The sequence below is a fragment of the Camarhynchus parvulus genome, chromosome 4, assembly GCF_901933205.1.
Source record: "Camarhynchus parvulus chromosome 4, STF_HiC, whole genome shotgun sequence".
In the NCBI taxonomy this organism is placed as follows: domain Eukaryota; kingdom Metazoa; phylum Chordata; class Aves; order Passeriformes; family Thraupidae; genus Camarhynchus; species Camarhynchus parvulus.
The window spans coordinates 62,346,032-62,371,394 of NC_044574.1; the positions used below are offsets into that span (position 1 = coordinate 62,346,032).

General features: G+C 44.8%; 1 protein-coding gene across 9 annotated transcripts in view; it reads right to left on the reverse strand.

Moving 5' to 3' along the window:
• Nucleotides 1-25,363, reverse strand: part of ANKRD17 (ankyrin repeat domain 17) — a 69,410-nt gene that overhangs the window by 23,772 nt on the left and 20,275 nt on the right. For all 9 annotated transcript variants that reach the window (XM_030946812.1, XM_030946813.1, XM_030946811.1 and 6 more), the window contains exons 2-13: nt 11,198-11,351; nt 10,462-10,618; nt 9,042-9,189; nt 8,629-8,776; nt 7,306-7,539; nt 6,281-6,375; nt 3,085-3,322; nt 2,750-2,941; nt 2,307-2,416; nt 1,517-1,604; nt 834-961; nt 270-413 (exon numbers count right to left, since the gene is read on the reverse strand). In XM_030946812.1, coding sequence (XP_030802672.1) covers nt 270-413; nt 834-961; nt 1,517-1,604; nt 2,307-2,416; nt 2,750-2,941; nt 3,085-3,322; nt 6,281-6,375; nt 7,306-7,539; nt 8,629-8,776; nt 9,042-9,189; nt 10,462-10,618; nt 11,198-11,351 — 1,836 coding nt within the window. The remainder of the gene's footprint in view (nt 1-269; nt 414-833; nt 962-1,516; nt 1,605-2,306; nt 2,417-2,749; nt 2,942-3,084; nt 3,323-6,280; nt 6,376-7,305; nt 7,540-8,628; nt 8,777-9,041; nt 9,190-10,461; nt 10,619-11,197; nt 11,352-25,363) is intronic.

The following is a 25,363-nucleotide window of genomic DNA, read 5'->3' on the forward strand; positions in this document are numbered from 1 at the left end:
GATGAGAGCACTACATCATAACGTTCAAAAAAGTCTTCCCCAAAAGTAAAAATCAGTTTACCTCCATCATCTTAATTCCACTACAGCACACCAAACAGACTGTCAACTATCTGATGCGTAAGGAATAGAACAGATTTGCAGCTCTAAGTAATTTCAAGTGTGCTCACCTACAGTTTATGATAGGACACGACTGACTCTTCTCTCACCTTTAAACTCTTGAGTAAGCAAGTGCAAAAAAGCCCTGCAGACCATGAGCCCTGGAACCTTACCCTGTTGAGGTCATGGGATGGTGGGGTCAGCTGAGTGGCATCAGGTGGAGGAGCAGAAAGCAAGTTGTTTGGGTAATCTAGAAGGTAACAAACCACGCTGGTGTGACCGCCTTTGGCCGCCTCGATCAGCATGGTCGATCCATCCTGAGAGGGAAAGAGCACACAGTTAGAGCAGAGCATCATGAAAACAGCACTGCAGCATTTTGGGACACACAACACACTACCTATGGGACTGCTTTCTGCTCTAATAAATACTCCATCTCCACAAGCTCACATCTAAGGTTACAGGCTTGATGAAGTATTACAAAAAAATTAAATAAATAATAATTTAAAATTCTTTCCCCTTCCACAATCAGCACTTGACAACTGGAAGGCAGTCTTTACACTCATGATGATCAAGAGACCTGCACTAACTCCAACAACACGTACACGAGCAGAACATCTGCTTGTGCAAACTTCCATTTAAATCATCACAGGCTGGGTGAGTTGTAGGGAACACAAAAGGACAAAATCCAGCTGGGTATCCTGAGTTTCAGAGGAAAATGGGTCAGGTGAGGGACAAACCTTGAGTCTGTGTGTGGGATCAGCACCATGAGCGAGCAGTAGCTCCACCACTGCCAAGTGACCTCCAGCACAGGCCAGCGACAGCACTGTGTGATCGTTGTTCGCTGTGGTCCTGTTCACGTTTGCTCCTGCACAAACACAAGGGCAAACATCAGCTGAAACTGACTTCAACAGGTAGCACCTCTATCAAATGTAACACAATTAACCGCTCTGCAATCTACACAGGGAAAACTCCATCCTGCCAGATGTCCTACTCCGTACAAGGTAGGGACAAGAAAACTCATGACAATCAGCCCAGGAGAAGGAAAATGGAAATTCCTGGTTTGTATGAAAACATCAAACAAACTATAGTCAAACTCTGGAAACCAAAAGGGACTTGTAGTTCAACTGCCAAATACAGTGCTCCAAAGCTGCACCATGGAGCATGGAGACCCCAGGGATCCCTATTACTGCTGCTTTTACTAGGAATTACAGACTGAAATACACTATTTTTACAACTACATGCAGTTCCACTAATGTCAGCAGAAACCACAGGTAATCATTACATGCCTAGTTGGAGAATCAATTGCCTACTGGAACTAGGATATTTAAAACAAATCCAAGGAAGTTACACTAGCTCTGACATGTTCTTAACTTGAAGTATTTCTAATGTCAGGAAAACCCAAACCATTCCACACTCTTACCTTTGCTAATCAAGAACTGAACAGTGCAAACATGACCTGCCCTGGCAGCTTTCATGAGAGGGGTTCTTCCACCTTCTGATTCATGCTCCTAGAGCAGATAAAAAAAGGCTTCAAAATCCAAAGTGGCATGTGAAAGAAGGCAAGCCGGCCTCCTGAGTTTTTGAATGGAAAGATGCTAGACATGGAACATCCTTCTCTACTGTTTCACACACTTAGCCATAAACATTCAGCTAATGTTTGAACTGAGGGTATCTTGAATGCAGGTGAACCATTCACCACCTGTCTCTGCACAGATGGGACTCCTGGACAAAAATCATTCAAGGCACACGAGGGGGATTTTAGTTAAACAGGACATCTTCTGACATGCTTAACATCACTTTTTGATAACACACTGGTGTACTGAAAAGGAAAAACCAGTTTACCTCCATCATCTTAATTCCATTACAGCACACCAAACAGACTGTCAACTATCTGATGCATGAGGAATAGAACAGATTTGCAGCTACAAGGACTAACCCAGAATCAACTCAACAATTTGAAGCTGAGTACCATGTCAAAAGAATCAAATTCCCTATTTTCCTGTCCAGGCAACCTTGAATGGCTTGGAAATGCGTTAGACATCAATCACCAGAGGACTGTAACTGACCTCTGCACTTTAGGGTAATCTAACAGCCCAAAATACATTAAAGAAGGTGTAAATTTTCATCAATGAACACAGAAACAGGAAGAATATCAGATGCTGATAATTTTTTATCCTACTGACATTTTTTAAGGAAGGTAAATGACTTACCAGATCTGCACCTGCTTGAAGTAAGACATCTGCTACATCAGTGTGGCCATTCTCACAGGCGTACGTCAGTGCCGTGTCACCTGTTGCTGTTGTTGCATGCACATTAGCCCCTGAAACACAAAGGACAAAACACTGTAAGCTTTATGATGGGCATTACAGAAAACATACAAGCCTCCACAATCTTTACAGGATCAAACAGCAAATGAAGCTTCCCCTTTCCAATCCAGCATCTATTAAACTGATAACCTGATTGTACTCTAAGAGGAATAAAAACAAACTGCAAGTTAGCTCCAAACAAGTTTACATCAACTCAATCTTCAAAAGCTAAATTAAGAGTCCAACCAGTAAATTACTTCGGGCTTCAAAGATCTTCACAGTCAAGTTCAAGAAGCTTTCTCTTTAGATTAAGCCTTTACAAAAACATTAACGAAATTACTCCATACCCGCAGCTAGTAAATATTTGACCAGCTCCAAATGCCCCTCTTGAGCAGCCTCCATCAAAGGTGTGGAACAGCCGAGTTCTATGTCAGCTCCTGCTTTAATGAGAAAATCGGCCACCTCCAGAAACCCTCCGCAGCAAGCCAGAGTTAATGCTGTTTCCTGCGTCTCCTCTGTCTGAGCGTTGATGTTTGCTCCTGCAAACAACACAAAACACCGGTTACAGAGGGCAGGATCAGCACACAAACCACCTCCACATGCACAAGGCATCTTATAACCAAAGAAAACAAAAATCACAGCAGCTCAGAGCTTCTTCCCCAGCCTGCTGAGCAGCAGTTACCTTGCCCAAGCAACAGTGCCACCATCTCCTCGTGGCCTTCCCGAGCTGCCTCCATCAGCGGCGTGTATCCCTCATCATTGACCTCTTCCAAGTTAGCTCCACGTTCAATCAGCAGAGCTGCCAGCTCCACGTGCCCGCCACAGGCTGCCAGGGTCAGTGGGGACTCGAAGGAGTCCGCAGGCATGTTCACCTGAGCTCCGCTGTCCAGGAGTAACCTTGCCACTTCCACGTGGCCATCCTGGAAAAAAAAAAAATAAAAAAAAATCAAAAAATCAGAAGACTGACCAAATGGAAAAACTGCTTTTCTCCATGGTTTTGCCACAGACTCAAATTCCCTCAAAATACACAAAAAGCCATGAGGGAGTAAAATGAGTCCAAAAATATAATGAATAGTTTTTCTGAATATTTTCCCTAAGCATTTGGATAAAGCATAAGGTCTCCTACTGAACAAGCACCTATAGAAATGCTGAGCACATTTTACTAAATATGTGCTGTGAACCTCATTATCAGACCTCTCTGTCAGTGGTGTAAGCAACAAGCTGGACAACTTTGTATCAGACTCCAGTTCAGGGGTTTGGGATCAACTTCCTTGGGGCAGGGGGGAACTCCAAAATAAAGCCCAGAAAGTCAAGAGGGAGCTCACGACTATTTTAGAAGCTTGTCTCCTCCACAAGAACAATAGTGAGATTCTTTTTCTTCCTCCCTTCCTTAAGAAGCAGCTATGAACACCGACCTGGCTTGCCTCATGGCCCCTGCAAAACTATTTCACTGCTCAATTTAACAGCAGACTTAAGACTTACTTCATCCTTCCAAGTGAAAAGTCAAAATGAGACCACTTGTCAGGGGTTCCTTACACATCCCAGGAGGCACCTACCCAAGCAACAGCTTTCCCTTGGCAGCATTCTGGCAGGGTTTTCCAGACACCGTGATCATGCTCCACTGTGATCAAACCCCTTCTACCAAAAGGCAGCTCTTAAATTTGCTTTCTTCCTTGCAAAATACTTCAGCACAGGATCTCCATCACATTTTCAGTATTCCATAAAGTCAGGAACTATTTGAAGTGGCTTTTCAGCTCCATGTTTACACTGGAGGCCTGACAGTGACACATCCAATTGCCATTCCACTCTGCTTTGTTCAGACAGAAGCAGAGCCTGGCTGGGTCGCTGTGCTCCAACAACAGCAAGAAGTCTCCAAGCTGGTTTTCTCCATGAGGAGATGGCCACCATTCCAGCTTGGAGGAACCAAAATCTGACAAACAAAACATTGGAGGGCTGCAGCAAATAAACAGCCGCTCACCAGGAACACAAGGCATTCCCAAGGTTGTCACTGAATGAGGTAAGTACACCTTGATCTCAGATTAATTCCTAAGAGGCAGCAAATCTCATCCACAGCCATCCTTGCCAAGCTGGAAACCACAACTCCAAAAAGCTCTTTTCCAGACAAAACACCAAACTGCATCTGACATTTTTCCGCTTCATTTTCTCAAGTGTTTCATACCTTATTCTGATATCCAGGGAGCAAAGCACGGCTTCCTCTCGGAAAAATATCTAGGACATTAACTAGGACATATTCACCTTTTACATGAAATGACAGTACTATTTTAGGGAAAAACTCCAAGCCTCCATAAAGAATCTTTCCTCAGGGAAATGCAGAGACGGTGCCTCATCCATCAGGCTCTGGCAAGACAGCTACCTGCTCACCCCTGCTCCATGCTGAGGATGGCACGACACAGCACCCAGGCTTGCTTCAAAGCTTCCTATGTGGGCCAAGCAGCCTGCAGGAGAACTGCTGGAGCCCCACCACACAAGGGAACTGGATCCATGCTTTAATAAACCCTGCAGTGGGGTGGGCCTGCTGAGCTCTCCTACAACAGCCAGGAAAAGCCTTCCAACTGCTAAGGGATCAGGAAAAGTCACCTGAGCAACCTTCACAAGAGCACCAGCTGCATCTTTAAGCTGAAGTTCTGTGGGCAGCAGTCCTTCAGTGAGAGGAAACACCAACTAGATCACCCTGCTTTTTGCTCCCACAAGGCAAGTGCCACTGTCCAACTCCTCCTGTGCATTAAATCAGTATTAACTGCTGTCTGAAAAAACTCTCAGGCACAAGTCTTCCTGAATCCACAAGGCTGCAGAAGGGTTTAAACCTGCACTGGCTATGCCACAGACAGACAATTCTGTGAGCACACATTCAAGCTCAAAGCTGTTCCAGAGAAGGAAGTTTTCTTGTGCCACTGAAGAGCAGTAACTGTTTCTGCACAAAGAACATGCTGAGATGGAAGTCCTTGCTCTGCTTCATTTCACACTGCAAGGTTTTTAAATACTGCTAGAGAAAGCTGCTCCTTCTCTCGTCAGCTGAGCTGAAGGTATGAGACTGAACTATCTGCCAGTTCTGAGCACCAGCGTGGAACTGCCTCCCTAGGAACAGCTTCCTGCAGGAATAAGGGAGAAGAATTTTTTCCTACTGCTCAGTAATTTTTTAACAAAAATTAGGTCTTAACATCTCTGTGGGTCGGATGGAAATTTTTTCGTCTACTAGAAGAGTTAAAAGGGCAGAAGAGAATGACAAGGAAAGGAAGGCTTGATCCATAGATTCACCACAAAAGCATCCTGATGAGAAGGCAACTGCAACATTAAACAAGGTCATTTTACCATCAACTCCCAGGAACTGCCTGCAAGGCCATGGCCAAGGATATTCATGTGGTTGCTCTAGTAAGATTTCAGGGTGAGATAAAGGACAGCTCGAGTTCTGTTTACCTACGTGACTTTCTTTGGAACAACTTTCAAGAACTGTAATGGTTTCTGTTAATCATTCCCCCATCTGAAACCATTAACTTCTTTCAGCAGACACAACTGGCTGATTTAGAACCACTGCAGTTGTTTCAGGGAAGGGCAGACTAAACAGGGATTTATTGCTCTCCTCTACAGCCACGAGTTCATAGTGTGACATTACACAAGTCTAATAATGCCATGAAAATCCGAACACATGAGGAATCTATTTGGAGAGAAGGATAAAAAGAAAATTTAAGAAAACAATTCTCAGTTTAACAATAAAGTTAACTTCCCATGAAGCAGACAAGAGAACCAAAACATCACAGTTAGATTCTGTACCAGAAGGAAACTCAAAGGAACCGCTTTCTCCATCTTCAGCAAGAAAAGAGAGCCCACAGACCTCACTGTTGGAGCCTTATGTCTCTTACCATGCACGCCTCCATAAGAGCAGTGTGCATCTCATCTGTCTTGTGCTCCTGGTCTGCACCAGCTTCCAGCAGAAACCTCACCATTTCCAGATGGCCTGTGTGGAAAATAGTTAACAGAAGGAAACTGCTTGAGAAAGTGCATTTCAACACTCACAGTGCTCTAAAGCACATAATGAAGGTCATGGATGTCTGTGATACAACATAAAGAGTCCACTCTGGAAAGGTGTGTTTGTATCTCTGCCATCTACATGCACAGCAGCTGGTATCAGTGTAGCTGGTAAAAATATACATGAAAGACTAAGACCAACTTCTACACAGGTGCCACACAAGAACCTCTTGTTACCAACATCAACTACTCCATGATGGCAAGGGCCTAATAAAACATGTCCCAAGTGACTATAACAGCAGCTGCTGGGCTGTAGGAACAGATTTTGCCTCTTAATTAAACATCTTCATCCCTTTCTGGGGTACTGCAATTTTGCTTTAAGGGAGGAAACAAAGGCCTGTTGTCCTCAGCACTGACACCTAAAAGGCAAGGTCCTAAACCTTCCATGATTTGCCAGTGCCAGTCCTTTAAAATGAAATATTTGCTGTATTTAAGCAGAGGTACCTGGCATAAAACAGGTGTAATACAGAAAGTTTAGCTTACTTTTTCTGTAATCTAACACATTAGCTCCTTGTCTCTTCATTTGTTTAACAGAGCATCTTCTAAATAATCATACCTCAGACCAAAGTTTTAGATCCTGATACTCAGACTCTGCACACAGATGATTTTGCACATGGCACGGGCGTGCTGTGTGGTATCACAGCCCGGACAAGAGCAGCACAGTGTGTGCTCACACCCTTTCAATTCCCCAGGTGGTGGGCAGCAAGGCTGAGGGAATCCACACTGGCCCTGAGTAGTATCACAGCCAGGACAAGAGCAGCACAGGGTCTGCTCACACCTTTGAATTCCTCTGGCCATGGGCAGCAAGGCTGAAGGACTCCTTGCTGTCCCTGACTCCTGTGCCCACTCTGTACAGTACCTTTGTAGCAGGCCAGCGTCAGGGCGCTCTCCTTGAACTCGTTGGAGTGCGTGTTGATGCCCGCCCCGTTCTCCAGCAGCACCCTGGCCACCTCCACGTGCCCGGCGCTGCCCGCCTCCATCAGCGGCGTGTGGCCGTTCTCGTTGTGCTCCTCGATGCTGGCGCCCGACTCCAGCAGCACCTTCACCACGTCCACGTAGCCCCCGGCGCAGGCGTACGTCAGAGCTGTGTTGCCTTGGGCCAGAGAGAACAGGGGTTGGGAACACAACCTGATGGCCTTCCTCCACCCAGAACTTCACCTGGTGCTCCATTCCATCCCTTCTAGCTGGATACCTGATGGAACAGGGCTTTTCACACTACAGATGAACAACTACAGGGAGGGGGAAATCAGCAGTGGCACCAAGCAGCTCGGTGCTGACAGACTGAGTGTCTGACCTCCTTGTGCCTGCACTGATGCACTTCTCTTCCCATCTCTAGCCCAGTCACAAACCCCCATCCATTTTCCTGTTAATCAGCAGGAGTACACAATGCTGTAAAATGAAAGCTCAAAACCAGGAGTAGAATTAACTGCTGCTTCTAAATCAGGTCTTAAACACCTGCAAGGGGCTGGTTCCAAAATGTTCCCAGTCTTTACAAGGAGAGGAAAAAAAACTACGGTGGAAAAAATACAAAAACATGGATCTGGACACAACAGCCAAAGAATCTGCCTCTGTGAAAGACACCTTGAAAAATGTTACAGGTCAAGGCCATATTACCACTGAGAAAACTGCTTCACTGAAAAAAAAATTAAAAAATAAATAAGGTGTCTTCTGGTATCCCCGTCTCCCCCTCACTCAGGGTCAGCTCTCCATTCATCAGGTACTGCTGACTACACACCAGTTCTCCACTTCCAGGTTACAAAAACTTACAAGATTTCCCAATCTGGTCACTTCAACACAAATCACTAGCAAATTACCACGGGAAGAGTGGAAGGGGAGGCCCTCTTCTCACTTTTCCCCTTGGGTTTCCTGACCTGCCACCAAATAACTTTTCCAGATACACACAAATTTACCAAACTGTGCTTAAAATGTGACAACAAATCTTAGGTACTCAAACACCTTCCAGTTACTAACTGACCTTATCCACCTTTCTATGTCTCCCTAATACTTGATCTGCATCCAACAATACTTCAGAGTTCCACTTAGAAAAGAGAATTTAAACGGCAAAACCACAAGGAAGCATTCTGCCTAGCTGGGCTGAGAGCCACGGCTCCCGAACTTCCACACCAAGTTGCCTGCACAGAGCAAATCCCAGCTCTGCAGTGGTTCCCAAGAGCCCCTTTACCTGTGGATGACTGTGCGTTCACATCAGCACCGTGAGCTAGCAGCAGCTTGACAATTTTGACGTGCCCACCATTGGCAGCAGCCATCAGAGGTGTGATGTCTCCCTTGATTCCCCGGTCCTCCACATTGGCATGCATTGCCAGGAGAACCTGCCAAGAGACACCGATCAACAACACTGAGGGACAAACCCTGCCCCTCCACTGCCAACCCCCACCTTCACCCCAGTGCTGGGTGAGCAATCCTGGCACAAAACAGGCACCAGAATGCATCAGCAACATTTAGTGTATGTGTGAGACTCATCTGCCATTTCTCACTACCTGAACACCCCCTTCCAGGCGCACAAAATGCTAATAGATTGATTTAACATCTCTCTATGTACAACACACACATGGTACAAACAGCCAGGAAACCAACCTGTGCAAGCTCATAATACCCTGCTGAGCAGGCCAAGCAAAGGAGGCTTTCCCCTTCCTCTGTGTGCTCGTTCACACTGCGGCCTTCAATGAGCAGCTTCCGCACAGCATTCACGTCTCCTTCGGAACAGGCCTCGGCCAGGCTGCGGCTAACAAGGGAAAAGCATTCAGAGTGGAAAGGGACTCTGCCTCAGCTCCAGTGTGCCATGAGGACACATCAGCAAAAAAGGAAACACAGCTAAAAGCGCGCCAACTGCTAATAAAAGAAGTGCCAGTTTTACACTTGAGGTTTCCCAGCTAACTTGGCTGAAAATTAAGTCATGTCCATATCCACTCCTGCTATTAATTTTTAACAGAAGTTTACAAGAGAAATAGATGCAGGATGTCCCAGGACCAGAGGACATGGAAATCAGCTGTCAATCTTGAGAAAACTTTATTTGTTCAGCACTGTAACTATTAATTAAACTAAAACAAATCACCAACATCAGTGTTCTCCTGTAGGAAACTTAACCACTTCCCTTCTCTCCTATGCTGAAAATACCAGGGTCTTGTAACCAGACATAATTGTAATACATGGAGAATCAGTTCTGAAATATGTCCCTTCACTACATGTTGACCTTTTTTTTAATTTCCAAGAACCTCTGTTTTTATAACAACTTTGGCAACTATCACCATTCCCAAGAAAGAGGTGCAGAGGAGAAGAGGGGATGCAGACAGAACAGAAGCAGACATAACCCAAAATTATACTGCTCTTCAAGCTGTTCCTACAGCAAGAAATCTTTCTTTCGAGTTATTCCGTATAGAAGGAACAAACTTCTGACTAGCACAGCACCCTTGGTTGTCCCTACTAACACTGAAGCCTTATGGCAGCCTGGAAAGAAATATCCTTCTTCTTTCCCTCCTGAATAACCCAGTGGAAAAAATTGCAGATGTAAAGCCACCAAATCCAGTACAAGAGCTGCAACCCCCTGGCTGAGGCGACACTGACCACTGTGGAGCTCCAATCCCTAAAGGCTGTTTTCCTTCCTCAATTAAAAAGGCACTCTGAAATCCCCTAAAACATTTTTTTAATCTGAAATCTTGTTTCATGCTATCACTGAACGACCCATGTGGGGATTTACAACTCTGGAACAGTTCTAAGGCCCATACCATTGAAGAGCTTAGAAATGTTTCTACAGCTGGTCATGATAAACTCCTTGGAATTTCATTCCGTAATTCTGAGCAGCATGAATTGCTTCACTCCCTACTGCAAGACCTGCCAGTCCACAAATATTTAAGCAGGAGAAGCAAAGGTGATAACTTGGCACCAACTCCACCTGAGTAAGAGTTTCATCATGCCCTCAGTGCAAGTGCTAGAACAAGAAAAACCGCTTCTAGAGGGAGCAAAGGACTGAGAGGCTCCAGGCCCAAGGCTGCCTTACTTGTCCGTCTGTCCTGCGCTGGCCGTGCTCTCGGCTCTCATCCGGGTCAGCGCGGCCGCCGCTTCATCCAAGGCGCAGCTGACGGACGAGGTCAGCCTGCGCAGCACCTCGGGGTCTGCAAACGCCTTCCCATCCGCGGTCGACAGCTTCCCTATGCCTGCCGTGCCCAACCGCAGCCCAGGGGCAAGCGTGCCAGCAAGGAGAGAACACACAAGGTCAAAGCGAGCCTCTGAGAGCTGTCGGCAGCAACGCTCCAAGCACCATCAACTACAGCTTCCAAAACGATGGCCTTAACTGTTCACAACAGTCATTCAAAGCTGCACGTGACTGAAACCCTCCAATCCACAGAAGGAATCAGTTTTCAGCTACTGAAACTATGTAGTATAAGCAACTATGAAAGCTTTTCATACAGCAACTACTACAGAATAAAACCTATTGAGCCATTCAGGGTTTGACATAATGGCACACGCCAAAGTCAGGCATCAATTTTGACTGAGGCTTTTAAAATGCCAACATTGGAGAAGTCTGATTGGAAACATCTTCAAGTGAAATTCTGATTTTCCAGACCTTGGAATACTCTAAAATGAACTTGTTTCTCTTCTGCGACACCCTTGCCAAACCCACCCCACTGTGCATTTCACAGCTGTATCCTGCTCCCATGGATTAGCCTTACGCAAGCAATTCCAGTAGGGACTCCTGTAAGGGGGTTAAACCTGTACGGGACACGAGGACTTACCCGCAGCTTCGAGCAAAGCTTCTAATCTCGCCTGGGTTTCAGGATCTACTGTTCTCAGGTCAGCACCATCAGCAGTACTTGACAGCAGCAATTTAGAAGCTGTTTCCAACATAGGGTTTTCGAGATCATCCTGATCCAAGATAAATGATTCCACCTGAAAAGTAACAGACCTGGTTTAAGAATGATATAACTGACCAAAACAGACTAAAACCAGAAAAAACCTAGAGCTGAACTTATTATTTAAGCATTTTATTTTTAAGTACTTTGTTGTCTTCAGGTCTCTCACTTCGGGTCTGATGTCTCGTAATCCAACATCCAAAGAAAAGAACCACATGGACAAGCAACACCTTCCACATAATTATCAATGCCACTATAAAATGACTTTATGTCACAGCATCTTTCTCAAGAAATCATTTTCTCAAACTTGATCTATGGAATATGCAACTGTTTATCTGCCTTTTTTAGAAAACAGATGCTGAGTTGTCTGAATTCTTCTGAAGACTACTTTTCTGTGCTGTCCATCTGTTTTTGCTGTGAAATAGGTAGAAATTTGGAACGAGATGAGTGCTTTAGAGAAGAAAGCCCTAATACTCATTTGTGTTATCCTGCCTGCTAGAGGACAAGTAGTGCAGAGAAGGCACTTCTCTGAGAGTTCCATGAGGTCACTCCACAGCCTGTGAACTAGTCACCCAAACAATTATCAAATAAAAAAGACCAAGTTAAACATCCCCCTACAAAGCTCAACAGCTTCCAAAATTCCCAGTTTCAAAACCCTAATCCCAATCCCAATACAAAATCAGAATCAATTTAAATGCCAGTCTGCCCAACAGAGACATCATATGTGCCACCCCTACAATAATTAAAAACTGCAGTCACCTCTGGATAAAAGCAGCCACTGTCTGCATCTGTTTCCACATGGAATATACCTCGTCGAAACAGAAAATTATTTTATTCTTAAGCTTCATTTGTGTCTCCAAAATTTCAAAGCAGTCCCATGAGCATCACAAGTTCAGATTCCTGCAGATAAATTCCCCCAGAACCCATCTATGTGGGCAGACAAACCAGAAGAGCAAGCAGGTCATCTAAGGACTCCTGGAAGGTCCCTCCAGCCTCCCCCATCCATTCTCTTTTCACAAGCAGGGAGCTCACACCACTTTTGCCTTCTGTCTCCCACTCCACACTTGCAGGACACACTCAGCTTCAACCCAAATCCCTTGTTTGCTAAGGAAGACAGGCTGAGCACTACTTCCCCATTTTCTTCATTTTATCCCTTTAACACCACCATAGAGAAACAAAGCCTCTGGCCAGCTCGTGGCAATACCCAACCACACATCTCAAGGGCACCTCTAAAGGCTCCCTCTGCTCTTTTGCAGCCACTCTCCCCTCCTCCTTCAAATCTGGGAACATCCAGCTGAAAGGGAGGACTTCCAGCTCCAGACCAAAGTGGCTCTGATGCCAAGAGCAGGACAGTCCAGCAGCGCTGCCCATCACTCCTCAGCAGTGTTTTCTCCAGCCATACTCACACGGGCTGCTCTCTGCAGTTTGGCAAACTGGTGAAGGCAGCTCCAAGTTTGCTCCCCAGTCCTAAGGAACCCTGCCTTGCCAGGGTCCTCTGCCCACCACCGCTCTCTGCACCTACACTGAGGTTTCAGGCCTGCTGTGGTTCATCTGAGGACTTGCCATTTGTGTTCTTGCAGAGGACAGGCAGCCTGCTGCGGCAAGCCAGAGGAACCGCTGCGCTGCTCAGGAGCCCAGCGACAGCTCTCACCCCTGGAAAGGCCAACTCCAGAGCTGTGCAAGGATTCTTGGCTCACCCAACTCATGCAAAATCCCAACTGCTCAGACTGACTGAAAAAAAACTCCTCCAAGTGAAATAATGAACAGCTGGTCGTGGTTCCTCCTAACACTATGAAATATTTGCTAAGAAGAAAGTCAAAATAAGAAAACTACTCTCCCCCACACACCTCCTCTCCCCAAAATTAGGTCTTTCATGCAGTTTAAGTTTCAAATGGAAAAATCCTCCCATCTTCCTTCCAGCTAAGAATATGTGCATGGTGTGATTAAATAAACAACCCAAGGAGAACAGGGAGAAGCAGAAATCCACCCACAAACAACACAGCACCGAGACTCTCGTGAGAGACCAGCAGAAAACATCCTCACAATAAAGTCTGGGGAATGTTTATACTATGTGCTGTCACTGAAAACATTTCAGAACAGTAACAAGAGATAACTAATTGGAAAAACACTTGACACCATTTTTTAATATTAAACACAGAGTAAAAATCTTTTCTATTGCAAGGTAGAAGAGATCCACCATCCGCCTGCAGCTTGCAGAAGTTCTCATCTCCTCTGCAGTTTCAAAATTGTTATTTACCTACAGGGTTTCATTACAGTCTTGTCTTTTCAGTTTTTCTACACAACACCAAGCACTACACAGGGACAGTGATAAAGACATGGTGTGCCAAAGCAGGGAACAAAACCCTATTTTGGTAGAAAGGAAAACTACTTCTGCTTCTCAGAAAACCCTGCCTTCTCCTCAGAAGCTGCAAATGAAGACAAAGCATTTCCATGTACCAGGTCAAGTAAACAGACATTTCCTTTAAAGGGCTTCAGACGTATTTTATTTCCCTTGACTAAAAAAAGTGTAGAATACCATACAAATGCTCCACCTTACATATCAGAATATTTCATCTGCATGCTCTGTCAGCATTGCTCCAATCCAACAATACTCTGACATAACCCAATTGTTCAGGGCCCCAGCATCAGCCCTTTTACAAGATTTCTCCTACCCTCTCATCCTGCAGTAAGAATCTCATGTTCTGTCCTGGCCCAGCTTTACTTTGCTCAAAACAATTTTTAGTACATTTGATACTTCTACTATCAAAAAGATGCCAGGAGAACAAAACTCCCAGGTTCTGGCTGCTCTCAAACAGGACTCATGTCTGCACACCCTGAAGACAGCCCTGAAACATGCCAGTAAGTTTGTTCTGACTGACAAACACCAAATTCTCAACATGCATTTGAACAAATGCCAGGTTAGGACAGGAAGACAAAGCACACCTGAGTTGCCTTAGCTGGTGTGGCTCTGCCACCACATAGTGCTGAACCAAACAGAGGCAGAATTCAGCTCTTGATCCTAACTCTGACTTCATCCGTCTCTCTCCATCAAGCCACCCACACACAGAACTGCCATCAGCACAGATCCCACTGTGGCCTCCACATCATTTCACACAGATGTAAACTAAGGTCAAACAATCAACTTCCTCTCAGTGTGTCCCTCACAGTAAGAAGACACAACAAAACCCCAAGTAATTACAAACATATAAAAACCCCAAACAAACAAACAAACAAACAAACAAACAACAGCTCTCTAGCATTAAGGACTTGAAGAAAAGCTTTGGGTTATGTACTGATTTCAAATTTGCTGCTTTTAAGGCTAAACATGGATTAGCATCTTACTAATTTTACACCAGGCCAGGGAGGGAGGGAGAAGGGAAAGTACATCCCACCTACAAACAACAGTCTCTTCGCACAGTCTCCTCCTAGGAGGAAGAAATGAAGTACCCAACACCAAGCAGCTCCTCTAGAACCACACCATCAACTAAGGTACCAAGCTAGGCAAAGTCCCAAAATGAGTATACAATGCCTAAATTAACATTGCATGTTTAAACAACAGCAACTCCAACCTTACTCCCAGCAGAAGGACCTGCCACCAGTTCTATTACCTGAGAGCTTTAAAATGAGCTGAGCTCTATCAGAATAAAACCACCTCCCAAACACTCACTTTGGGAACAAGGCAGAAAACACTTGGTTTACCAGCCTCACTGCAAATGCCACAAGCTCAATTTTTCATCCATCTAATCAGTACATGGCTCTGCTCATTTACAGAGCATCTCCAGCATTTGGTTATCACTGAGTTACAGTTTTCCCAAATGACATCTCTGCTGTAAGGACAACCCCGAAGCATTGAGAAAAGGCTGTAAAAAGTAATGTTCTCCTTCCCATCTCAGGTTCCCTGTCTGATTCCAAGAGCCCATTTTGCTGATCCCATTCCCTGCTCCTTCTCCTTCAGGCCATCTTGCATGCACCCAGTGCTGATGTGCTCCTGCCTTCCAGCACTGCCTCAGAGCAAGCTGGGTAAATCCTCTGTAAACTACAGAACTCTGTCTAAACTACAAAAGCTAAAATCACCTCTGTAACGTGCCATGTGGAGGCAGGGCAGCAACGAGTGTCCCAAATGGCACAATTGGGCACTCAGTGTCACTAGCCAGCCCAAAGCCTTACTCAGAAGAACCTGAGTGGCACCTTGGGACAAACACCCAGTGCCATCTCCCTGGAAGCTGCCTTCAGCCATCTGTGAGACAGCAGGGTCTGTTGACAGGCTCAGAGCATCAGTGCAGAGCTCCTGAGGCAGCACCAAGGCAGCAGAGCACTGCAGTGAAGGTCTGGCAGCCAGGCTGCACACAGCAGCTCTGCACGGCAGGGAAACAGCCAGTCAGGCTCACTAACCTAACAGGATTTACTTTTTAAGCTTCAGTGTTTTTAAGCACTGCAATATAAAACAGCAGCACCTGAAACTGCATTTGGATAAACCACACCAGCTCAGACAAGTATTAAAAAACAAAAAAATTCCACCTCTCAGGAAAAAAATCTTTTTGCTTATTTTTGGGGCTGGCCCCTATTTTCCACATACTTCATGTCTCAGCTTTTCTGAGTGAGGACTTTTGTCTTCTATTAGGCAAGGAACAAAATTTAGAACTTGCTAAATTTTTACCTTGGCATTTGGGCCTTTGGTGTTTGACACCCAGAGGATACCAAACAAATCCTAAGAGGACCAGAGCAAGGCCTTTCAGAAGAACCTTAAGGACAAGGAACAGCCAGGGGCCATTACCAGGCAGCAAACTGTACCCCCTAAGACAAACCTTACCTGACACTCCTTTAGGATCAGCTCTTTGTGAGGCACTTACTGCCAGTTAGCAAGCACTTGAACAGCTGATTTTTCCCAGCTCCAAAACTTTTGGAGAGTAGTAGAAGGTTTTTAAAAACAACAACAAATTTAGCAAGAATAGTCAACTCTGTTTGGTGTTGCAAAGCCACCACAACTATGACAGGTCATACTTAGTCCTACTCTGCTGACTTCAGCCCCACTTCTCTGCTTGAAGAGCAAGGAAGTTTCAGATTCTCTCCTTACTCAGCTAAAAATGACTCCCTTCCAATGAGCAGTTTTAATCCTGATTTCCAGGAGGAACTCCTCATGCCTGACCTACACCCACACTGCTTTCCCTGGTGCTCCAGCAACTCCCGTCCAAGATAATCTCAGCTTTCCCTCCAGAACCATTTCGGCTCTCACACCTCCAAGACACTGTACTGAAAAACAATTTATCTATCTATCTATTTATCTATCTACACTTCACACATTACTGAGCATTTCTTGACAGTGTATTTTCCAGTGTTGACTTCAGGACTACACTTCAAGTCTGTTTCACACAGAAATAGTAATGTTTATACTATTACCTTGCAAGGGGAACACACAGAGGAAATAAACCCCATTCCCAGAGCAAGAACAAAGTCCAGCTCTGACTAATAACAGGCTAAGTTCACTTTGCAAGACACTGCTAGGGCTTTTTCATGCCTTGTATCTAACCATTTGATGCACATCAAGAGATTCATGAAGCAGGAGTGAATAAAAACAAGGCAAGGATCATTTGAAATGTGACAAACTGGGCCAAGTACTTCGAGCACCAATTTTTCACTTTGGGATCCAAAACACATTATTTAAATTGGCAACCCAAAACCTCTGCAAATTGCAAGATACAACACCCCATACCACAGCAAGAACTTCATGTTTGCTCTCCCACACCCTGCTACCTTTTAGCCTTCAGAGTATCACCTCTGATGCTTTCAAAATACATGAGCCCATTGCAGTTTCAGGACAGCTTACTGGAAAAAATACTCGGATTTGAAACATCAAGACAGAGAAATTAACTTACACGTGTCTTCAAACACAACAGTGAGAATGGATTTTGACTTTCACAAACTAGCTACTGAGGCAAAGTATAGGGTTCTGCCTTTTCACCTGCGTGTTTTCAGGTAAAACCACCACTAAGTAACACAGGTTTCAAGGCCCTTTGCAGATCTTCACAGCATTAATAATGCATTATAGAAAAAATTCCATCCAAGGCTTTACTGAAGCCAAGGCTCTGGCAGTGCCTGTCATTTCTATGGGTGAATACCACCCCATTTGGATGACATATCCCTGAAATGTAAGCGATGGTTTTCTGGCTCCTTACACAAAACACCATTTTATTAGATAGAGATCAGCTCCTGGTCACTGCAAGGGAAAGCAGACACGGAAGCCAAGTGCAGCAGATGATCAAGTGCCCACTCCATTTCAGCTCTGCAGATTTTGTGTGTTTTCCTCAGATGTATTTCCTAAGAGGAGCAAGCTGTGTGATTCTCACTTGCCCTACCCTGCTACTACAGCAGCACTGCCAGCACAGACACGTCTGACAGCAGCACCCCTTCCCTGCACGGTGAGGATTGCCCCCCCTGATCTGGGATACACAATTACATCCCTTGTCTTCTCAACGTGCACTGACCCTCCCCAAACCAAAACGCCTCGATCAGCACAAATCCCAAGGCTGGCAGATCTGGAACATCTCAACAGTGTCTTCTTTCATTTTATTCCTTTGACTGTACTCTCCATTTCTCTCGCTGCTGCCACAAAAATGGAAAGGGGAGAGGAGAGGGAGGTGAGAGGAGCAGCCTGCTGCTGAAATGGCATAACACAGTCCTCAGGACTGGCACCAGCCGAGTCTCTGCTGCAGGGACACCTGCATTAGGACTGCAGTGTGCTTCTGATGACGAGACAGGTGCTGAGGTATTCACAGGAAAATTCCCTTCTCTCCTCCGCACGCTGCATTCCCAGCAGCATACACAGCAATAAAAACACAGGGACAGGCATGCTGAACGCAGGAGCTATGAGAAGATTGTGAAACTGCAAGGAATAATATTCTTTTTCCATTTCAAACCCTCATTCCAAGCACTTGGCATACTTCCACATGAAGCAAATTCATGCATTAACTGGTATTCAGCTGCAACCGTTCATGCGAGAAAAAATTAATGCCAGTGCAAAAATAGCAACACCTTGTCTCATTATCATTTCAACTTCCCTGCCCAAATTTCACATTTATGTGGGGGGAAAAACACACATTTTAGTCTCTGACATGAATAACAAGATATAAACATCACTATAAAAAAAGCCACTGAAACACATACTCATGCCTCTGAAAGCTGAGCTTCAGACAACACTGTTACATCAACAAAAGCTGCCACATTTTCAATCCAAGCCCTCAACACAAGTTCGCACCTTCACCCTCCTCCCAACCCTCCCTCAACCTGAACTTCTGACAGAACCCCCTTCTTTTGGAGCAGCTTTCAAAGAACTGACCTCAGAAGCAAAGCTTCGACAGTGTATGCATAACTCCTATGTATCACTGGGGATGTGGTGGTCTGCATCAGAGCCACGGACGAACAGCAGCACCTGTAATAAAGGTTCTTCCCATGCCATTGCAGAACCAAAATGGAAACCAATCCCTGCAGAAGACCCAACAGCTGAGGGGTACTAAAGGGACAGCTTGAGCCTATGCAGGCATTTTTTGCCACCCTGAGCAAGTCACCTGTCAAGTCTTCCTCACTGTTACATCTATTTAGCAGAGACAAAGTAAAGGGATCACATAACCCTGAAGAAGGAGATGGTACCACTGAGCTTCCCAGAATCACCCTCATTGCCAAAATCCCCAAACGTCACACCTGAACAACTGCAGCCCCCTAAGACTCTCCCTCAAGTACCTGAGGTAAGCACCACCTAAGCTACTTAACAAATTACTTACAGGGCCACTCAAACCAGAGCTGCCTCACCACAGCCCTGAAAAGCTTAGAGGGGTTACGTTCCCTCTGACGCCCCAGACTGTGCCACAGGCCCGGTAACAAGAGCTACAGCAATAGCATTTTGGAGTTTTCCTGAAGGACAGCTCAAGGACTCTAAACTTCCTTGGATAAGCACATCCTGAGGATCATCACCAGACTCAGAAAGATCCTTAAACATGACACAGCCAGCTCTGATGGATTCAGCAGCGAGAACTGAGGAAGGCAAAGAACACAAGCAGTACAGGACAACATAGTTCTGCAGTAGGTGCTACATGAAGTTGTTTCAACTTGGTCAATTCAGTAATTAAAAACTGGGAATCACACGAAGCATGACTCTGCTCTGAACAGAATATTTTAGCCCTCTACCTGAAACACAGCTCACTGGCAGCAGCACCTGCAGACAACCTGTGCACTGCTGAGAAAGGACTGGAATCCTGCTGTGCACTGTTACATCCTATTCTTCACTGCCCTACTTTCAAGGGACTAATTATTCTCTTAAGCCTTGTTTAAGGAAGGTGAGCTCCCAAGAAAGAGAAAATCCTTCTCTAACAGTTAATCACGTTCCTTTTCCACCGGACTCACCTTTTGCCTTGACTGTCCAAGGATAGATTTGACTAATTCTCAATACAAGACACTCCTAGGCATGCCATGAAGCACCTTGTTACACTGACAGATCCCCAGGGACTGGCTTGGATCCTTGAAGCATCTTCCTTTAAAATGACAACTAAGGAAAAGGCGAAGACCTAAAAGAAACCCCAAAACCCTCAGCTCTTAAAAACACAAATGCATTGTTTCAATCCTATCTCTACAAGAGTCAAGGCTGAAATCCCAATGATAATTTCTTGTCTGCATCACTGATTAACTTGAGAGGGCTTTTCCACACGTTACTTGCCTGCAGAGTCTTCAAGGAGAAGTACCTTGAGCCCTCTTCACACAGCTCAATAAGCAGCCATTTCTATGTCACACTCAGACTTTGCTGCAACAGACCTCAACCCTTCACTCATCCTTTGAAAAGGGAGTTTAGCTTTGCACAACTCAAGGTGGAACAACTTCTCACAAATACTTTTTCTGGAATATTTCCCCCATTCCATTCGCTCGGCCTCATGCACTGTGTCCAAGTTTCAGCTCAGAACTGTGCACACCCATCCATTTCCAGCTGAAACAAGTTGTTTTTCTAAGGATTGTAGCTCAGCACAGCTGAACAATGGAAATATGACATCCCAGCTCCTAAGTGGACAAAGCCAGCAGCAACAAAGCTCTGGGCAGACTGAGCTGTGGGGCCTTGCCTTCACCCACATCTCCTAACAGCACAGCTGAAGTGTGTCCATGCAGGAGCAGCTCTCCCCCATCTGAGCACACGATCCTTCCTTGCAGTGCAGCCAGCCCCCGGATCAAAGCAGCTCCTCTAGAGCCCATGCCAAGCAAGCTGCTGAACTAAGCAACCAGGCAGATCCAGAGGAAAAAGAGGACAGGTCATCATGCCAGTCACAGGCAAGACCACCCTCCTACCTCTCAATCAGAATCATATATGGCCATCCAAAATCAATTTCCCAAAAGGAAGCCTCTGCATGGTGAGTTTTCCCTGACAAAGCATGCTGCATTTTTAAGGTTAAGAAGAGACAAACCACAGACTTTTCCAGTCTTCAACAATAAATGCTCTAAATTTTTACACTGAATGTGCCAGAAAGCATTTCTCAGCCAGCACAGACCTTCAGCAACCAGCCTAGTCAGCTTGGCTGCATTCCTCCTGCATCCACAAGTGACTACAACAGTAGTACAGCAGCTACAATTCCCATAAGGAGCTTATTCCTGGTTCCTAACTGTTGTCAGATGACTTATTTCCGTCTGTTTCCCAATTCTAATCCTAAAGTCAAACTCATAGTCAAAAGAGAGGACAGCTCACATGCTCATTTACACCACAAAGATTCCAAACAGAAGACAGACCTCCATTCCATGGAAATCTGACAGCACACAAGCTATCAAGTCAACAGTATTTCGCTTCAACAGTATCAGAAGGCAAGTAAGTAATCCATGTTTGTGCACACTTCATCCCCACACAAAGATAGTGAGATAAACAGACTGGTCAGACCACAGGACAAGAGAAACAACGGGAGCAGAAATAAAGGATCTGGTATCTTGTATGATGAAGTTATTCTGATTCCTAATGTCCTCTCCTATGGACTCAAACACTGCATCTTAAAAAGCTCTAAGGAACTCCTTGCCCTCCCCACACCTTCCAAGGGAACAGCTCTGTTTTCTCCTGGGATGAGGCCCTCCCTACAGCATTTGCAGAAACCCACCACCAGCACCCAGTGGCACCCACCTGTGCAGGACCAATTTACTACTCAAACTGGATCTGGGGTGCACACAAACCTGATACTCCAGGGAATTCCCCTTCCCAACCACAAAGTCATTCAGTTACCAGCAAAACTAAGAAAAAACACCTTCACTGCCTCATGGACAAGTAAATTTTACTTCTGTAGTAGCTCTTTGAACATTTTCTCATGCCCAAAAACCACCTAGAGAGTTTTCTCTACAAGAGCTGTCACTCAACACTGTGGTGTCTCAAAGCTTTAACAACTCCTGTACAACATCAGGTTAACATCAAGCAAGAAGCAAACATACACCCACTTTTTTTTAGCTACTGAAAGGATGATATACCAATTCCAGGACAGGAAAATGGCATTTTGCAGTAGGAGCACAGTGGGTTGATGCAGTGCTGGAAATGAACTGTGGCAAAAAATATTGTCACCCAAGGCACTCACATGCCCTGTCTGTCCCCTCCATGGCAGCAGACTGCCTCCCTGTCTGTGCTCAGGCAAACTGAAATCTACTTGGGAGGAAAAGACATGTCAGTGGCAGACATCCATCTCTCCCAGCACTGCAAGGAAGAAAAGCTGTTCTCCTCCCACTGCAGTCTGCCTGCTTTGCCCACAACGTATAACCCACACTCCCCCTAGAACTGGGTTTCTCCCCCACAAGACAACACTGTGGATTAAAAGCCTTCAAACACAATACTGAAAGCACACCCGGGCAGCATTTCTTCCTCCTTGTTCCTGCAAAAAGGAAATCCTCTCAGAGTCTCAATTCTGATCACTCCTGCACACACCCTGCCATGGCCATTTCAGGCACCAGGTCCACAGTCACCCGTAGGACACACAAATTTATTCAACCATTCACTGTGGCCACTGAGCATAAAACACAGCGAGCAAGTGGCCTCAACTGCACAGCACCAGTTAGGTTTCAAACAGAAATAGTTTTAAGCTGCCCACATGTTTTCTTACACAAATTTGGCAGGCAATCTCTCCCTTCTGTAAGTGGTTTTGGTCGGCTGCTCCTCACAACAGCAAGCAAGTGCTCTGCTCTGAAGGATGAGGCAGCAGAAGGGAAGGAGGACATGTGGAGGAGGGACAGGATGAACACACAAACAGCTACTCTGTTCCAGTCCAGCTCAGAATTCCCTTTGGCATGAATGAAACACTGACGTGTGCATGGGTTTCTCACAGCAATACAGCATCTACTGCTGAGCAGATAGATTAAAAAAAAAAAAAATGGCAGGAATGCAAGAACAATTTTTTTCATCAAGCAACGCCATGTGTAGCTTGGCTTAGTCAGAGCTTTCCTGTGCCATCATCAAAGCAATTAGGAGCACCAGTTCACTGAAAGGACATCCTAGGAGAGGACTATCCCTCTCTTCACAGTGTTAAAGCCAAACACAATTCCAAGGTCTGAAAAAGCCAAAGAAATGTGGTTTCTTTGCCCCACAACTCATCTTTCTTGACACCAGGCTCCTCATCTCAAGCCATGCTATGCCAGGTGACTGATGGACAGGAGGTGTGGACTCTAACCCACATCAGAAACAAAAAATACAACACAACATGGCAGAAATTATTGTTACCAGAAGAACTGAGTTTTCAAATAATGTCTAATAATAAAAAAAGATGTTGCAAACATGTGCATTTTGCTTGCAGCCTCCCCAAAGCTTAAGTGAAACTGTGAAAGCTTGCGGTGCATGAAGGTTTAGCTACCACTTCTCTCACCTTTACTTCCCAAGCCAGGAAACAGCCAAGACACCACCAAAGCTGCCACTGCCTGAAATTCACCCTCACAGCAGAACCTGGAGATCAAACCCTACCTAAGATTCAGTTTATGGCAAACTACAGAAATCCCTTTCTTCCTGTGCCGATGACTTCCATCAGAACTTGCTTTTATCCTGCCTCCACGAGTTCTGTAGCCCACATCCGATTTAACCTATCAGGACTGGGGAGGGGATAGGAGAAAACAGAGGTCCTTAGAGGACATCTACATTTCTTCATGTAATTATCTTGCTGAAATAATTATTGATATTAAAAAGTGCTGATATCCCTCATCATGCAGCATAACCAAGTCCACATATTAAGTACAGACATTAATAATGTTAACCAAATATAGTCTGGGAAGATATGACCAGTTAGGTCAAGAGCTTTGAAATTACTTCACGTTATTCCAGTTTAATTCATTTGTATTTATTCCAGTCCTATAAAGTCAAATGAAGACATGGCTGTGCCACTGTCCCAAACCACCAACCACACTCACACACACAAAAAATGAACCCAACAAAGGAGTGAAATGAACCAGCTGAATCGTAATGCAGAATTTCCTTCCCTTTTTTGGCATTTAGAAGGCAAGTATTTTTTTCAATGAAGGAACCAGTATGGCCTAGTTCACCAATCTTCTCTTACGATGAGAAGTGAAAGGATAAAGTTACAGCAGGAGACAGTTGGATTCAGTATCTGATTAGAATTCCTATTGTTACTGCCTGGGGAACTGAGCACAGAAGGAATTATTTCTAATAATTTCAACTCATTTGGTTAAAATTCTGACAAGCTTGACAGTCCCTGAATTCTTCCTTCAATACAAACTACTGTTAGGCATATCTAATAAATGAGTTACAATTTTTTTTGCTCTATTTGGCACAGCCAACTGAAAGCTGCAGCATGCTGAAAGGGTTTGAACAGTTTTTAACATATGGTGAATGAACAGACTTGTGAAGGTAGTTAAAGCAAGACACAAGTATGACTAAGTCCAAATATATCTATTTTTCCCATCTTATCAAAAAGAGGTTCTAGTTAAAAAAAGTAAATCAATGTTTAAGGGCAAAGACAACAAGCTGAAGCGGAGTCTTGGCTTTTCAGTGTTTGCTTCCCATGTTAGCTATAAACATCACGTGCCAATTTCCTTGCAGTCAACACGACAATTTTCATTCCTAGTCTCTCCTTAATGCTTCCCATCACATCTGTTCCATGAAGATATTTAATGTTACTTATTCCATATTTACATGGCCATTAAGTGACACAGAACCACTGTTTATTTATACCAGCCAGTTCCCTGGATTTCCTTCTTGCAGGATTCTGATGCCAAGACAGTGCAACAGGTTGTTTGGAGTGTGGGTTTCAGCTTTAGAGCATGTGACTTCCTATCAGTCAACACAGCCAGCAAATTCCAGGGAGGCAAAGATCTGAAGAGATTTCAGGCACATGCAGAAAAAAAGTAACAAGCATCTTGGCCGTGGAAACAACCTCTTTAAACATTTCTATGAACATTTAAAGACAGGATGTATGAAGAGGTGGGAAAAAAACAGAAAAAATCTAAATAAATCCATCTGTCTGAAATATCCCTCTCAATTCTCTCACTGGTTTTTGATTAAGGACTTCGTTTGAACCGAGAGCTTAAAAGATGAAGAGCCTGGGTCCAAAGAGACCTTTGCTGATCAACTGATCCCACCTGCTAGTCAAGTCCTTGGCTAAGACTTCCCAGCTAGTAAGACCCTCGCTGGCAGACAACCATGGAATGATACTGATCTTTTAAGTAGTTACCCTGTATGAAGTCAGTTACTTACAGGTTTCTCACACAATAATTGCATTTTCGTATTACTGTTACTGAAAGAGATACAGCAATAAAGCACAAACAACAAGAACAGCTTCAAATTATACCATTAAGTCTGTAACCTCTCCCTGCAAGTCAAGAAGAAACAGGTTAAGACTCAGAGGAATTCTATCCATGAGATTTTCTGTCCCATTTGGGGCTGGGACTAGATGTGGCCCAGACTTAGCAATGGTGCCTCAATGAAAGGGTTACTACAGCAGGGCTCCAACTTACTTGGAAATAAGGCACAGAGAGCCTGTCCTGACAGCCCATGAACAACTGCAACAACTCAGCTGGATTTCCAGCTGGACTTCAGAGGGGAACCTTCCGAGT